Source organism: Lampris incognitus, chromosome 14 (assembly GCF_029633865.1).
Source record: "Lampris incognitus isolate fLamInc1 chromosome 14, fLamInc1.hap2, whole genome shotgun sequence".
Classification (NCBI taxonomy): domain Eukaryota; kingdom Metazoa; phylum Chordata; class Actinopteri; order Lampriformes; family Lampridae; genus Lampris; species Lampris incognitus.
The window spans coordinates 24,888,337-24,904,690 of NC_079224.1; the positions used below are offsets into that span (position 1 = coordinate 24,888,337).

Sequence of the window (16,354 nt, forward strand, 5' to 3'; positions counted from 1 at the left end):
GTGCACATAGAGCCACGAAACTGGAGTCAAACTCCATGTATGTGCAAACTTACATACATGACCAATACACCTGATTCTGATGGGTTGTTTAAAACGTCAAAAGCCATAACATATCTCCCTTTACGAAAATGGGTGATTCACAGTAGTCCTATTTATGTGAATGTGTTCAATTAAGAAAATAAGTCGCGAGCCATGCTTTTTATAAAACTAAAATGACAATTTTGCACATCCATGACAGTCTCTGCAAGTACATGACAGCAGTGCTTTACAACTGCTAAGCAACCATTTTCTCAGATGCACAAGTTAGATGGTGTGGATATACAGTCAACTGTAAAAAAGCTCCAAATTAAATCAGATTTTGCTTACTGGAAAAAAAAACACAAAATAAATGAAGATGCACATGACGGCTTCCTGTTTTTGAAAATGTCATTGTTTTTTTAAGGGCTAAACAATTGATAATTGGACTATGTCAAAACCCAGCAAGAAGTTTTAACAAACATGTTGAGTTTCTCAATACTGAAGTGATCGGTGTAGTCTGTAGGACTGAAAATGATGCCCGACAATGTTTTAATGAAGTCTAGCTTCAAACATCTAGTGCTGTCCCGTGAGAAACCTTGCAGTGCCTGAATGCACAATTACATTTCTTTTAAGGTTTTTTTTAACAATTACAGCTGACACACAGTGAACTGATAAGACCACCATCACGCCTGCGTTCTGAAATGCACTGGAGTTGGTGCTGTGACATGAAGAGCCAAGGGCCATCTATCTCACCAAATTCCTCTGCCGTTCACACCTCACAAATCTCACCACCCATGAACGCATCTGTTGGCCCTCAGGTTGAGGGGGGAGGGAATTTGACAGCAGCAGGCAATACCAGATCAGAATAAAAGGAAGACAAAATAAATAATCGGCACAGAAACATTTTGCAGTCTTAGAGCAATAGTCCTTTGTAGAAAATAGTGGATAGGTCTTAATACTGTTCATCTGTCCACAGGGTGTCATTCAAGTGAACGCTAAACACTGTCAAATAAATTCATTTGTATATACTGTACTGTACATTGTACATATACTGGTACACTCTGTCATGTCCATCTACCTCAGCCACGTGTGAGGAACCTGCTAACATCTATTTCAGCATCTCTGACATATTCTCTGCACCATTGCACGTTATCAACTCTTATTTCACCTGTTTAAGCCAATCCTTGTGTATATATCTGAAGATTGTAGTGTTGTTATTCTATGTTAAGTACACCGAGAGAGCCACAAAACCGGAGTCAAATTCCATGTATGTGCAAGCCGACATGGCCAGTAAACATGATTCGGATCTTTGCAGTCTAAACTGATCTCTGATGTACGATTTATCTGATGATAGGCATGCGTATGCAACCAACACAGTATTTTGACATAAAAAGGTACACAAGCAAACAAAAGTCTTTTTCTTAACTCAATCTTTATTCAAACAGTTATTTACAAAGTGTGTATAGAGTTAACGCTGCCTAGAACCAAGCACCGACAAAAGTTGCCATGAAAATGTCGCATTACAATGGGCATGGCTAGAGGGGTGCTTGCGCTCTATGTCCCCCTGAGATCCATTGAGATTTTTTTCCCTTTTGAAATTAAAATCACTAACCAAATATTAAGAACATGATTCAAAAGTCTGAAAAGGAACTTCCCCTTTTACTCTCCTCCCTGATCAAGGGTAAGATTTAATTTTGACACATTTGAAATAAATTTTCCAGCTAGTGCCGGCCATGATATGAAATGAAAAAAAAAACTCTCTTACTTGTATGCACTCATTGAAATACTAGAACCTAGAGGAAGCTACTGGTCTAGACAACAGCAGACATGCCCTGGGTTACGAAGGGATGGGAGTTATTAATAAGTGCTTTTACCGAAAGAGAGACTAAACCCAACTTGAGATTTACACTGTTAAACGCGAACATAGTGGCTTAAAACAAAATTCAAAAGCGAGCTGATGTGCGAACAGACCAGCTAAAACCCACCAATAAAACAACTATAAATACATCTGAGGTTTACCAGAGATTGTAAAGTACAGCAAAGCAATGATGAAATTAGCTTTGCCCTGAACCTCAATAAAACTGTCTTAAATTACATGTAATAACAACAATAATAACAGTGAACTTTTGGATAGATTAAATCAGCAGAGTCAAGCTTGGCCCAGTGGTACTTAAGGCTTGGGCCTCGAGACAGTTAAGGAATCTCCTATCTTCACAGTAGATGCACATTATCACAACTGCAAATTTGATGGAGGTGAACTGAGAAGTGGTAGCAATAAGCCAAAACACAGGTAGTCCCCAGGTTAGTAACGAGTTCCGTTTTTGAGTCTGTTCTTATGTCGAATTTGTATTTAAGTTGGAACAGTTACGTACAGCTCACATCTAGTGTCAATTATCATTTTTATGGATGGTGCCTTTTATTATACCTATTATTACAACTACCTTCATACTTACTGCCACTGTAGTCGAAAATGCTTACCAGTGAAAATTGTTATCAAAGGATTCATAAGCCCCCACCCAGCCCCTCCTATTAAATCTCCCACTGGTAATATAGATTAGAAAAAAATATTCCCCACACTGCAAGATAGCAATGGTACACTGATTCTGCTGAACAGTTTGAAGTTAATTTGGATCAGTTCAATACCCAAAAGAAAACAGCAATGGAATAGATGTCATTATCAGGAAGCCAGGTCAGCTGACAATTTTTAAGATTTTCTGGGTGTGTATGGTTTTTGAAAGTGTCAATTTCAAGAGCAAAAAAACAAACAAAAACAAAACACTCTTGGCCTATTTACACAGTCCAACCTTTTCCACCTTATTCATTAGTGGTGCCTTCCAACAGAAAAAAAAAAGAAAAAAGAATAAATAAAACGTTATACATGGGAGATGTCATGTACAGAGAAGTGGGGGGTGTCTAGTGTGATTGCTCAACACATATAGAAGACCTATGTCCCAGCCGTAGTTTATAAATATATAACCTTATAACCTATGGAAGCCAGCCAAGTAGAGAGAGAGAGATGGGGGAGGGGGGTGTATGTGTGGTGGTGGTGGTGGGGGGTTCTCTATTAGCTGTAACCAGGAGGAATCCTAACAGGGTATGAGGTTCTGGAGACATAGCTCTCTGGGTGTGTGGCAAGTTTTTAAGGAGGGACAGAGGTGGAAGAGGAGGCAAAAAGAGTATTTTACTCCATGATGGCTCGGTAAAGGACAGGCTCGATGTAGTCCTCTCTGTATCGAGAGTTGATGACTCGCTGCCTTTTAGAGCTCTGCTTCACCTCCTCCTGGGTGAAGATCTCGAAGCGCATATCCGACGCCACTGACTAAGGGGTCAAACAAAATATCAATTAGAACTTAAGAGCTGAGCACACCCATCTGGTGAATAAAACAATGTTAAATTCAAGGTAAGACTGAAACCCCTGCTATCTAACAATATTCTAGCACCTTTAAGGGAAAGAGATTGTTACCATCCAACAGTCTATAATTATAACACATTAAAGTTTATTCTGCTGAAAAACAAATCTCTCTTTGCTCGCCTTGTTCACAGCATAGTCCAAGCACAGTCAGCTCCAGAACAGTAATTTGGAATGAGTAGGGATTGTGTTGTGCACGTGTGGGTTTGAAACTGGTCACAGGGTTGAAGGGCTGTCTCCTTATTCACCAAGTCTCAGAATGTCACCCTGGCGCTCCGAGTAACACAATTTCTTAAAAAAATAATATGGTTTGTGAATTACCATTCGCGACTTGACTCGTTTCGGCAAGTCCTCGTCTAGACTGTAGATATCTTCTCTTTTGACAGTGATTTGTGAGCCGTCCTCAAACTCAACCTGCACTTACACCACACACACGCACGCACACACAGATTATGGGGGGGGGGGGGTGTTGACCAGGTAAACATAAAAGAATAAAAGGCTTTGACATCAATGTAAATTAACATGTGCCTTAATGAACATCCTTTAACCATCACATTGTTTAATATTTTACATGCATGTTTTCAAGTACTAGACTTGAAAACAAATAAAACACTCAAAAATATTACAACCTTTGAGAGGTGTAATAATCAATGTGCTACAAGTTTGGTTACACTGCATTTTTACAAATCATTAACCACAAAGTTTCAGTTTCAAAGCTCCAAATAGAGTATGAAAGAGATGGTCTTTCTTTGGTGTGTGTGTGTTTGTTTGTTTGTTTGTTTGTTTGAACTCCCACCACTGGTTTCTCTTTCTGATATTGTTGAGCATGCTCTGAGTGAGGCTTGTGTGTGTGAAAGACAGCGGCAGTGCTGTGGCCACGTTACCTGGTACATTGGAATAGAGTGTGATGCTACAAACTTGGCCCCGTATATCAATCCATCTGTCCAGCGCACCTGAACAACCTCGTCCGCAGCAGGTGGGCCGAGTCGAACACAGTCTCGGTTCTTAAAAAATACCATAACACACATGAAATAATAATGTAAGTGGTGCACTCAGCCTACATATTATATCAAAAGAGGCAGGCAAGGGCGTCCGGGTAGCGTAGCGGTCTATTCCGTTGCCTACCAACATGGGGATCTCCAGTTCGAATCCCCGTGTTACCTCCGGCTTGGTTGGGCATCTCTACAAACAAAATTGGGCCAGCGTGACAGCGGGTTGTGTTATTACCAAAAAAGGTTTGGTGCCAGGGCCAAGCAGTGTCGCCATGCAGCTTCAGTGTCCAGGGAAACGCCAGGGCCGGCGCTCAATAGCAGCTATGAGTGCCGGCGAGAACAGCAGGCTGTTGTTTATCAAGGACGACTTATCTGGCGGGCGGCTGCTGGTCGATTCGGGCGCTCAGCGTGGCATCCTGCTTGCATCGGCCACGGACACCATGGCCGGTGGACAAGGCCCCCCGATGGATGCCGCGAACGGCACGCCCATACATACCTACGGCACCAGGTATGTGGAGGTGTGTTTCGGCGGGCAGTGTTTCGGCTGGGACTTCGTTATGGCTGCGGTGTCGGTTCCCCTCCTGGGCGCAGACTTCCTGTGCTCCTTCAGGCTGCTGGTGGATGTTACGAAGTGTCGCTTGATCGATGCTGTCTCTTTCACTACATACCCGTGCACACTGGGAGGTGCAGGAACGCTCGGCCTGTCAAACATGCTCGCCACTGGAGATACGTATCAACGACTGCTCGCAGAGTTCCCTGACCTCACCACACCTACTTTCTCGTCAGCGGTGGCCAAGCATGGCATGGAGCACCATATTGCCACCGACGGCCCCCCGGTCTACGCACGTGATTGGCGCCTTGACTCTGCTAAGCTTGCGATCGCCAGGGAGGAGTTTGCCACCATGGAACGCCTCGGCATTGTGCGCCACTTGGACAGCCCGTGGGCCTCCCCCCTGAACATGGTTTCTAAGGCTGACGGCGGTTGGCGCCCCTGCAGCGAATTTCGTCGTCTGAACAACGTCACAACCCCTGACCGGTACCCCGTCCCGCACATACAGGACTTCTCCGCCCACCTGGCGGGGGCCACCATGTTTTCCAAAGTAGATTTGGTGCGTGGCTACCACCAGGTACCAGTCCACCCTTGGGACGTGCCCAAGACAGCGGTCATCACACCATTTGGACTCTTCGAGTTCCTGCGGATGCCCTTGGGTCTCAAGGGGGCAGCGCAGATGTTCCAACAGCTGATGGAGTCTGTGCTACGGGATATGCCGTTCTTGTTTGTTTACTTGGATGACATTCTCGTGGCCAGCACATCTGTGAAGGAGCACCTGACGCAGCTCCGGCAGTCATTCGAGCGGCTCAGTTTGCATGGATTTGTAGTCAACCCAGCCAAGTGCCAGTTTGGCCTGTCGTCCATCAACTTCCTCAGCCACCGCATCTCCCCGCAAGGAGCCATTCCGCTTCCTGCCAGAGTGGACGCCGTCGCCAGTTTTCCATGCCCCCGCACTGTGAAGTCCCTGTGGGAGTTCTTGGGCATGGTGAACTTTTATAATAGGTTCATTCCCCATACAGCTCACTGCATGTGGCCCTTGTACGAGGCCCTGCGGGGCAAGGAAGCCAAGAGCGAGGTAGACTGGTCCCTCGGGACGAAGCTTTCGACGACACCAAGGCTGCGCTGGCCAATGCCGCTTTGCTGGTGCACCCGTCCCCGACTGCCCTGATTGCCCTCACGACCGACGCCTCTGACTATGCGGTCGGGGCGGTATGCGAGCAGTGGGTGGGCGGTGCCTGGCAGCCCCTTGCCTTCTTTAGCAAACAGCTTAAGGACAATGAGCGGAAGTACAGCAACTTCGACCTGGGAGCTCCTGGGTCTCTTCTTTGCCTCCCGACACTTCAGGTTCCTGTTGGAAGGCCGCCGTTTCACTGCCTTCATCGACCACAAGCCGCTGACATTTGCCATGGCCAAGACCTCCGAGGCGTGGTCCGGGCGCCAACAGTGTCAGCTCTCTGCCATCTCGGAGTTTACCACGGACATCCGGCACGTGGCTGGCAAGGACAACTTGGTCGCTGACTGCCTCTCCCGGGCAGTGGCAGGGTCCGTTCACTTGGGACTCGATTACGCTGCCATGGCTGCAGACCAAGCTGCTGACGCGGACATCCAGGCCTATCGGACGGCCACTACGGGGCTGCGGTTGGAGGATGTGGTGTTTGAAAGCGCCAACGCCACGCTCCTCTGCGACGTTTCCACGGGCCAGCCCCGACCCATGGTGCCCACCGGCTGGCGCCGCCGTGTTTTCGACGTTATCCATGGCCTTTCCCACCCGGGTGTGAAGGCGTCCACTAAGCTGGTGGGGGCCAAGATCGTCTGGCCCGGCCTCAAGAAGGACATCAAGGCCTGGGCTGACTCCTGCGTGGCGTGCCAGCGTTCCAAAGTATACCGTCACGCCCAAGAGGCGTTTGGACCATGTGACTGTGGACCTGGTGGGCCCCTTGCCCCCCTCCCATGGGTTCACTCACCTTCTCACCATGGTGGACAGGACCACCAGGTGGCCGGAAGCTGTTCCTCTGTCATCAACCACGTCTACTGAGGTGGCCTGGGCGTTCATCGGGTCCTGGGTGGCCCGTTTTGGCACGCCAGCTGACCTCACCTCTGACAGGGGCCCGCAGTTCACGTCGGAGCTCTGGACTGCAGTCGCGGAGGAGCTGGGGGTGAAGCTCCACCGCACCACAGTGTACAACCCACAGGGCAACGGACTTTGTGAGCGGTTTCTTCGGTCTATGAAGGCCGCTCTTCGTGCCAGCCTCACAGACAGCAACTGGGTCGATCGCCTCCCGTGGGCCATGCTCGGCTTTCGCTCTGCCCCCAAGGAAGACCTCCGGTCCTCCTCTGTCGAGCTGGTTTACGGCCAGCCGCTGCGTGTCCCAGGTGAGTTTCTCCCGGACACCGTGGCCCCCTGGTCAGCAGCTTCTCATCGGGCTGTGGCCCGGGACAGTGACAACGCTTTTGCTCCGATCCCTACATCTCACCACTGCCTCCCTCAGTCCTACGTCCCCAAGAATCTGCTGTCGGCCAGGTACGTCTTCATCCACCACGACAGCCACCGTACCCCCCTGCAGCCCCCTTATGACAGGCCCTTCCGCGTCCTGGAAGCGGGGCCTAAGAACTTTGTGGTGGACATGGGGGGCAACCCGAAGCGGGTCTCGGTGGACCGTCTCAAGCCTGCCCATTTGGACCTGGGTGGGCCGGTCGAACTGGCCCTGCCCTAGCGGTGTGGACACCCCCCTTCTCAGGCCCCTGGCCCAGCCTCGGCCCCTGCCCGAGCTCCAATTCTGTCTCCTGCCCCTGCCCCCACCCCCATACCCATTCCGCGCAGCCGTTTTGGCTGCCTGGTCCGCCCCCCGAGACGTTGACTGTTTCACTGAGGACTGTTCGCCTGTTGGCTGTTTGTGTTTCACTGAGTAGTTTTGTGTACATTACTGTTTTGCATTTTTTCATGATGGTGAATTCTGGGGGGGGCCTGTGTGGTGGTACACAATTGAGGGTAGATTCGCCAGGGGCTGCTGCTCCTTTAAGGCAGATGTTCGGAGTGCTGACGTAGGCACTGCTTAGAGTTTCCGGGGTACAGCCATGCTTGCAGCAGCCTAGCGGTTAGCTGGTTGCCATGAGAGATTGTGCTTTATTGGTGTCGTTTTGTGTGGCGAGTAAACGGAATTGACTCGACCTCTCCGTCTCCTCATTCCTGCACTCCCACATTACCTTATATCTACTTTAAAAAAAATCTCACTGAAGCAATATATACTAGCTATGCATTTTACGAACCAAGTGTGGCATCTTGAATCTATCACACTATTATTACTTTAAATTAGTTTTCATTGAAAAAAAAAAGATGCACAAATGACAGTTTGAAACATATTCTCTAACCTCAATGTCCTCAGGAAAGAGGTTGTCACTGTAGGAACCATCGTCGAACACCACCTCGTAGAATGTGGCATTGGTCAGCTCCGTCACCTCGCTGTGGTAGTAGCGGCCATTTTTATATTTACAGATCACCTTCTGGCCCACTGCCAGCTCCCGCATGGAGGCCTTGCTCCGCTGGGGAACAGAGAGCTTAGTGAACACTTAACATGTCATCACTCAAAACCAAAAATGCTTCACAAACAAAAATAATCTTGTAAATTGAATGAAAACACATACAAGTCCATAGGGATAATGAAGCACTTAGGATGGTTAATTATGACAATATTTGGCATGTAGTTATGACAATATTTGGTATGTAATGTGCATTTGCTTTCTGTGCTCAGCTGCACAATACAGCATAAATATACAAAAATGTTACAAGAAGGTACTAATAAAAATAGCCAAAAACTTCAGTCTACAGAGGGTTCATAAAAAAACCTTGTAGAAAATTAATTTGTATTTCAATGAACCTTAATTCTACCTCCATTATCTCTTCTGAAAAAAAATTTTTTTTTTCAAGCCCCCCTTGATTTGTCAAATAAAGCCGCATGAAAATCCACGGTAGTAGGTTCCCTATCAATCTTTGGGATTAAGAAAATGGCTTTCAGGTGCTTTTTGAGTTGCATGGCTGACTGACTAAATCAGTGCCTTGGGCCACAACAGACCTTAACGACAAATCGCAGCATGGCTAACTAGGTTATTTGCTTTCCCAAAGCATCACAGCATGAACCTATCTTCTTCCATAGGTTTACAGTGTGATGAAGAGTATCTCAGCACAGGGACTAACCTCAAGTACGACAAAAGCAATGTTAGCACATCAGTCATTCCTCTTTATAAAGCAACTTGTCATGGTGTGGTCAAGGCAAAGTGACAAATACATGATTTGATTCTATGATGGTAAAAGGACTGCATTTATATAACGCTTTTCTTCATTCATTCACACCCACATTCCTATACCGATGGTGGAGGCTGCCATGCAAGGTGCCAATCTGCTCACGAGGAGCTAATTCAAATAGATATTCCATCCATCCATCCATTATCCAAACGGCTTATCTTGCTCTCAGGGATGCTGGAGCCTATCCTAGCAGTCACCGCACGCATGGCGTAAGCATGCACACACACACCTAGGGACAATGGCCAATTCACCTGACCTACATGTCAAATATATTATTTGGTGAGTCAAACAAATACTAGCAGGCATTTTGCTAGAGAGTATGTGCACATATGTACAGTTTCAGCAAGAAATATATGCACACTCAAGGGTGCAACATTCTCCTTCAATCATCATAGGAATCTGAGCCAGCACTGTGACACTTTGCCTGGCAACATAACTGAACCTGCCTAGGCCTGCTAGTCATGCCAGTGTGCTGTGGGAGCCTCACTAGGAAGGATACAGAATTACATTTATTCAAGTTCATTGATGGAGCCATATTGACCACATGTGGTTCCTACATTGGTCTGACTTGATACTTGGTTTGTTGAAATATGTATCCGAAGGTTTTCTATGGGAAATTTTGAATAAACTGATAATTGGTCCAAATATGGAGAAATGGAAACCTTAACTTTAGCAATCTATACAATTTCTATCGAACAAACTAGTGAAGACAATAGGGTGACCAGACGGGTATAGGTGAAATTCAGGACAGGGGAGTTGGGGGTGGCCATGGCACAGTGGGCGTGGCCTCCAGTATATTGCATTCAATGTCAACAAACAGCAACCGTAAAATGTTACAGTTAAAACTCAACACTGAAATTTAAAATATTTGTTCATAAACATGAAGTCAACTGTCTGTCAGTCACAGAAAGTTGAATCAGTTCATTTGGACACAAACTCAATAAACGCTGTGTCCAGATGAACTGATTCAAACGTGTCCAAATGAACTGATTCAACTTTCTGTGATTTTCTTACCTGGATTATTGAGCATGCATAAAAAAATGAAGAAAAAAAGAAAAAACCCCACTATGACTGTGTTGTATGTAACAGCGTGTAAATCATTATTCATTACATAAAATTTATTTTCCATTCCATTCCATCATCCAAACCGCTTATCCTTCTCAGGGTTGCGGGGATGCTGGAGCCTATCCCAGCAGTCATTGGGCGGTAGGCGGGGAGACACCCTATGCATAGTTATTTATCAATTCACAACACTACTGTACATGGCAAAAAACAAACAAAAAAAACTACAACAGCCATAATTCATGTAAGCTATGCACACAAGTGCCCGTCTGTGGGCAACACTGATTAGTATTTACTGTTTTATTAGGCTATAACTAATCAAAACTTGGATTTAGTCTAATTTTCGGGACAAACAGGACAGGATTTGGGACAACTGCTCGTAATTCGAGACTGTCACAAATTTTTCAGGACATCTGATCACTCTATAAAACAAATAGTGTGCATGTGTGGTCATGTGTGCATGTATAAAATGAGGAACGAGGGCCCTCGGACCAGTGATTAGGCTAAATACAGTTACAGGGAAGAGAAACTTTCAAAGTAAGGAGAAACAAGGGGCCATTTCCTCTCTGGTACCTCAGGTATGACAGGTGCTCTATGCCTGTGGCAGGTGATGTAAACAATGAATGGCCAATCGTCTGGGTACATGAGAATGCCTGCTGCCTGGGCACAGGTAGGGTGGAAGGCTGTGGAGCAACGACCGTGGGAGCACTGGACACAGCAACCCGTCACTTCCTTCTTCATCCTCTTCCTGCAGTACAAGCACTTCTGCCGGAGCAAGGAGAAGAGGTAAAAACATAAATTTAACAGAAATGGAAGGAGGTAAATTGCAGTAGAGGGGCACAAATGAAAGAAAGAGAGGGGGAGCAATGTCCGAAAGGAAGTACAGGATGAGGGAGGGACACAGAAAATAAGAGAAATAAGGAAATCACGTAATTGAATTTTACTAATTTGACATGGTTCTGACATCGTGGCTTCTTTGGAATCCATCCATTCAGGAAGATCATTTTGGGATCAAGACCGCCATTAAAATGAAGACAGAGTCAGACAGTGTGAGCATGACTTCCCTCTACAGCTCCAACAAATTGTTAATCTCATAAACTCCAATTAAAGATGAGGCTGAAGAGTGGGCCAATATACTAACCATGTCTTTTCAAAATCCTCAGCATCATTTAAAAGAAAACCCTGAATAATTCAACACAATGTTACCAAAATGAGCTAAGGCACATTATAGTTCATGTGGGTTCATGTGGTTTTCTACCCTTTAGGTGCTGTTACAATGTCGTGGCTCCCGGATGTAAAAAAAAAAAAAAAGAAAAGAAGCGAGCAGTGTTTTTTCAGAAGTAGTCAGGGCCACAAGGGGGAGTGAAACTAGACGAACATCTGACAGGCGCCGTCCTAGTAGACCAAGACACCATTCTGTACGCAAGATTCCAGTGACTTGCAGAGGAGAAAGGAAGTGATTACTCAAGCCATGAACACAAAGACATTGTGCTGAAATCGAGCTCAACAAGCCAAGAGTCAGTTATTCAAATAATTGCATCCAACCACACACAGACTTTGCAGCACTGAAATGGTATACTGGTAGCTATGAATTCTGTAAAAACCAAAAGCAAAGGCATTTAAGGTATTTCAGTTCAGCCCCGTTTCATTTCAGCATCAATGCACAGCACTTTTAAAACCAATGAATCTAGATGAACTGAATTTTAATACCATTTTTTCATTACTGATAATTCTTATGTCTCCATTAAAAAAAAAAAAATCTCCTGATGTATTACACTGTAGTCAATGGTGCATCAGCCCAGTGTACTCCAAAAGGTCTTACCAGTTTGAAACGCTGCAGTGGGATTGCACTGAGATCGATGGGACTACGGTTGGTGATGTTGACAAAGCGAGCCTCCAGCACAGTGATGGCACATAACACATGTACCCACCTGCAGGACAGAAAATCCAAACAAGTTCAGGACAAACAACATTGGTGTATCTGATATCACCATGTTGGCATTGTTCCTACTACATCATAATTAATGCTGCTCCAGAACCGGTTAGCCATTGGTTAGGTTAAGGATAGGGTTAGGTTGAGGTTATGTTAGATAAGCTTTGGTATTTTTCTGGTCTTTTTCCCCATGTCACAAAGGCACGACATCACAAAAATGTGGTTGTTCTGTTGCAGTGATGGTCCTGGAGCAACATTAATTATGCTGTTGTGGGAACAACACCAACATGGCTATATCAGATTGTGCAAGAACACTGATGTGTCTGAGCATGTATCCATATAAAATCCTCTTAATCTATTTTAAAAATTTCTGGTTGTCCGGCAAATATCAATGCACTTTTGACTTTTATCCAATCATTTCTGCCACATCCTCATGGACATCAAAAGGCCAAATTCACGCCAGTCAGTATGGTGAGATACTTTATTTCCCTTGAAATCCATGCACTTGCAAATTCATGTCTCCTGTAACCTACAATCCTCACAATACATGTAAAGACACAATATAAGGCTGAAATTCTAAACTATTTCCCCTATGGTTTGTTGTTGTCCCCTGTATCCATCCATCCATCTATCCTCCAGGTGGTAAAAGTACTTCTACCATATTTGCCCATTCCACACTCTTGTAAATGTTAAGGTTTAATCACCTTGTCATCAAATGAGAGGGACAGAACTTTACAAAATGCAAGAACCCACCTCTGGGTTCCTTATCACAGCGGATATGAACTGCAAAACTGTGCTGTAAACGCTATATTGATAAATATGCATCTTATGCCAACATCTTTATGAACACATTAGCACAAAGTTGCTCACCCATACCTGAAAGCTGAGCAACCTAGCTTAAAAAAGGTAGAAACACAAATTGATGGCTAATGTGCTTGTGGGGGAGACCAGCCTCAAATTCATCAATTCCCATACAGTATAATAACTCTACATTCTTTGTTAGCCATCTAATCAGTGGTGACAAGCTCCCCTGCTACAGTCGTAAGTTGGGGCAAGTGAGATGCTTGACTGATAAGGAAGCGGTTGCGCGTCTGTTTAGAGGCATTTCCTGTTATTTAAACTTACATTTACTTAGCATTTCTCATGGTCAACAGAACGGATCAGATCACAGGTTGACTGGTACCTCTTCATCAAAAATTGTGTGCCTGTGGGCAGGGTGAATTTAGCACAGGAAACCTAATGTACTACATTTTTTCTAAGTGATAGCACTCAAGCTGGCACACACCCTGAGGCTGATGCTAAAAGAATGGGGAGGGTATGAGTGCACAACTGCAGTGTAATATTCATAATATGACATGCTATGTGTGAGGCTACACTGGAGTTACCCAATATCCTTCCTTTCAAGTTTATCATGTTTTTACAATCTTAAACTCATGAGTAAGCACTTGATATAGTTCCAACAGAAGAGAAAAATTGCCATTTTATCATTAAAACAAAGCACCAGTCTGTAAATCGAAAGAATTCTTTACTGGAACTACTTACTTGTCATTGTTGGCTCTGTGCAGAGCGCCACCTCTCAGAGAACACAGACAGCAGTCCTGAAGAAAGAGACAAAACATGTCTGATTCTATATACTTGATGGTTTTGAGTTAACTGGCTCCTGGATTAAAAAAAAAATTTGTTTTTTAATATATTGGATATATGTGTTTTGTAGTTTGGATATATGTGTTCTTGTAGTTTGGGTATGTGTTTTTGTCTTTGTGTTGCACTGCTGTGGGAATTATATTTTGTTTCATTTCATGTGCGCAGGTGCACGGAATGAAATGACAAATACATGTTCCTGATTCCTGCATTTATGCCAGCACCCTAGCTCAGGTGTGTCTGATACATGAACCAAACACATGGGTGTATGAGGTGTGGTGTGCTTTCAATACATTTGTACTGAAAAATTATTTCACCATTTGTGCCAGTTACCCCCCCCCCACCAATAAAAGACTGACTTTGACTTCTAATTTGACTTAATGGTTAGGTTTTAACGACTTAATTTATAGAGGCTGGATTGATGGTGAGCTGGGGTCAATGCAATTTTCAGCCATATTTACTAAATAAAACCCAGCATTCAGAGTGAAACGTCACCAAAAAAAAAAGCCAATGTGATCGAACTGTATCAATGTGCAAACAGTCACAGCAGCACAAAATGGAATAAATTAGCATAAAGAACAAATAAAATAACTAAACTGATGATCAGAATCATGTTTATTGGCCATGTAGGTTTGCACTACATGGAATTTGACTATGGTTTCGTGGCTCTCTCGGGGTACTTAACATAGAACAACACAATAACAACAACACAACTATTAGTCTTATCAATAGCCTCCAAATGTGGCAGATTCTTACTACCAAGGTGCAAAAAAACAAGAACAAAAGCAACAGCATTATCTGATTTAAAGCCAGTAGAAATATCTACAGTTTGGATTAAGGAGGTAGCACTTTTATGACTGCAGATAAAATGTCAAGCAGATGACCCCAGATCCTTCAAGGAATACCAAAATATCATATGCTCGCCTTCATTACTTTGACTGTTTTGAATTAAAACCTTGTTTCTACAGCTCATATGTAATGAAAGTGACAACAGGCACTAAAAACCAAAATAGCATAAAATTAAAGTTAACAGGTGCCTGACAAAATACGAATATTACATATTTACACTTTTCACACATTTAGTGCAATGATTCCCCCTAGTGGTTGAAGGGGTTCATGCCAAACTGGACTCAAATCAAAGGTAAGGGAGCTTTTTAACCATAAAACAATTGGGATAAACTAAACATGAAACCAATGTGTAAAGAAACTCCTACATTTGCAAATGCATTTTGCACCTTGGGGGTAAGACAGGGACAGATCAACACTACATAAAATATGATTAATCCTGGGCATTGTCCCTTTAAATCCAAAACAAGGTATTATCTAACAGTTTGTTCTCCTTCATAGGCAAGAAATTAACATACCTCATTGTCTGAAAATAAGGATGTATGTAATTAATAAATAAATAACTGCTAACACAAAATTCCCTCTTTATTCCATTGCAAAATTCAGGAGGAATTTAAGCTTCCTATATATGACCCCTGCTTTCAAATGTTAACATGTTGAGGTTCAAAAATGATGAGGCCGTGAAAAGTGGAACACTTTTATATTAAAACCTGAAACTACATGTATTAAATGTTTGTTAATCTGTATTTCACATACAGCTAAAGTCTGCTGTTGGTTGCATCTGCATTCCTGAATCCCCTGGAGCCAAAGAGCAAGTGTTTGGTTTCACTGAAGTGTAACAAAGGGATTTTTTCTGCAGCCTCAAGCTGCATATTCATCATGGTGTGATGATGTCAGTGCAGAGAGAAAGTAAAACCTGGTATTTGTGTGGTGTACCATAGTTTCAGTCTTGAGTCTAAGCACAAAAGCTGGTACCAGCCTCAAAATAGTGTGTGTGCGTGTATAACTATAAATAATGCCATTTCCTATGAAAATACACTGTGGTGGGGGATTAGAAGTCATTACGTTGAACACTGGTGTAAGCTGCAGATCAGAATTAATGATACTATGATCTCTGTGTGTGGGCTACTTATGGTTGAGTTTCTGTGCTTTCTAACATGGTCAGTGATACAAACCTTTATGTAATATTCGAACAGTCAATAAGGCTGGGTACCCTGGAATAGATCTTTTACAAAAGTGCCACTTGACATCAGAGAGACCGAGATCTATTATTGTAGCATTGATGCAACAGTGAAGTTGCCCTCACTGCAAGGACACAATCACTCATTTGTAAGTTTGTTAGGCGACTGTGTGACAATATACAGTGGTGCTTGAAAAGTTTGTGAACCCTTTAGAATTTATTTCTGCATAAATATGACCTCAAATATCATCAGCTTTTCACACAAGCCCTAAAAGTAGATAAAGAGAACCCAATTAAACAAATGAGACAAAAATATTATACTTGGTCATTTATTTATTGAGGAAAATGATCCAATATTACATATCTGTGAGTGGCAAAAGTATGTGAACCTTTGCTTTCAGTATCTGGTGTGACCCCCCC

General features: G+C 44.0%; 1 protein-coding gene across 1 annotated transcript in view; it reads right to left on the minus strand.

Annotated features, from left to right (window-relative positions):
• Positions 1–1,444: 1,444 nt before the first annotated feature.
• Positions 1,445–16,354, minus strand: part of kdm4ab (lysine (K)-specific demethylase 4A, genome duplicate b) — a 40,540-nt gene continuing 25,630 nt past the window's right edge. Inside the window, exons 16-22 of the mRNA XM_056293075.1 lie at positions 13,810–13,865; positions 12,157–12,265; positions 10,908–11,099; positions 8,342–8,512; positions 4,312–4,431; positions 3,749–3,841; positions 1,445–3,337 (exon numbers count right to left, since the gene is read on the minus strand). Coding sequence (XP_056149050.1) covers positions 3,200–3,337; positions 3,749–3,841; positions 4,312–4,431; positions 8,342–8,512; positions 10,908–11,099; positions 12,157–12,265; positions 13,810–13,865 — 879 coding nt within the window. The 3' untranslated portion in view covers positions 1,445–3,199. The remainder of the gene's footprint in view (positions 3,338–3,748; positions 3,842–4,311; positions 4,432–8,341; positions 8,513–10,907; positions 11,100–12,156; positions 12,266–13,809; positions 13,866–16,354) is intronic.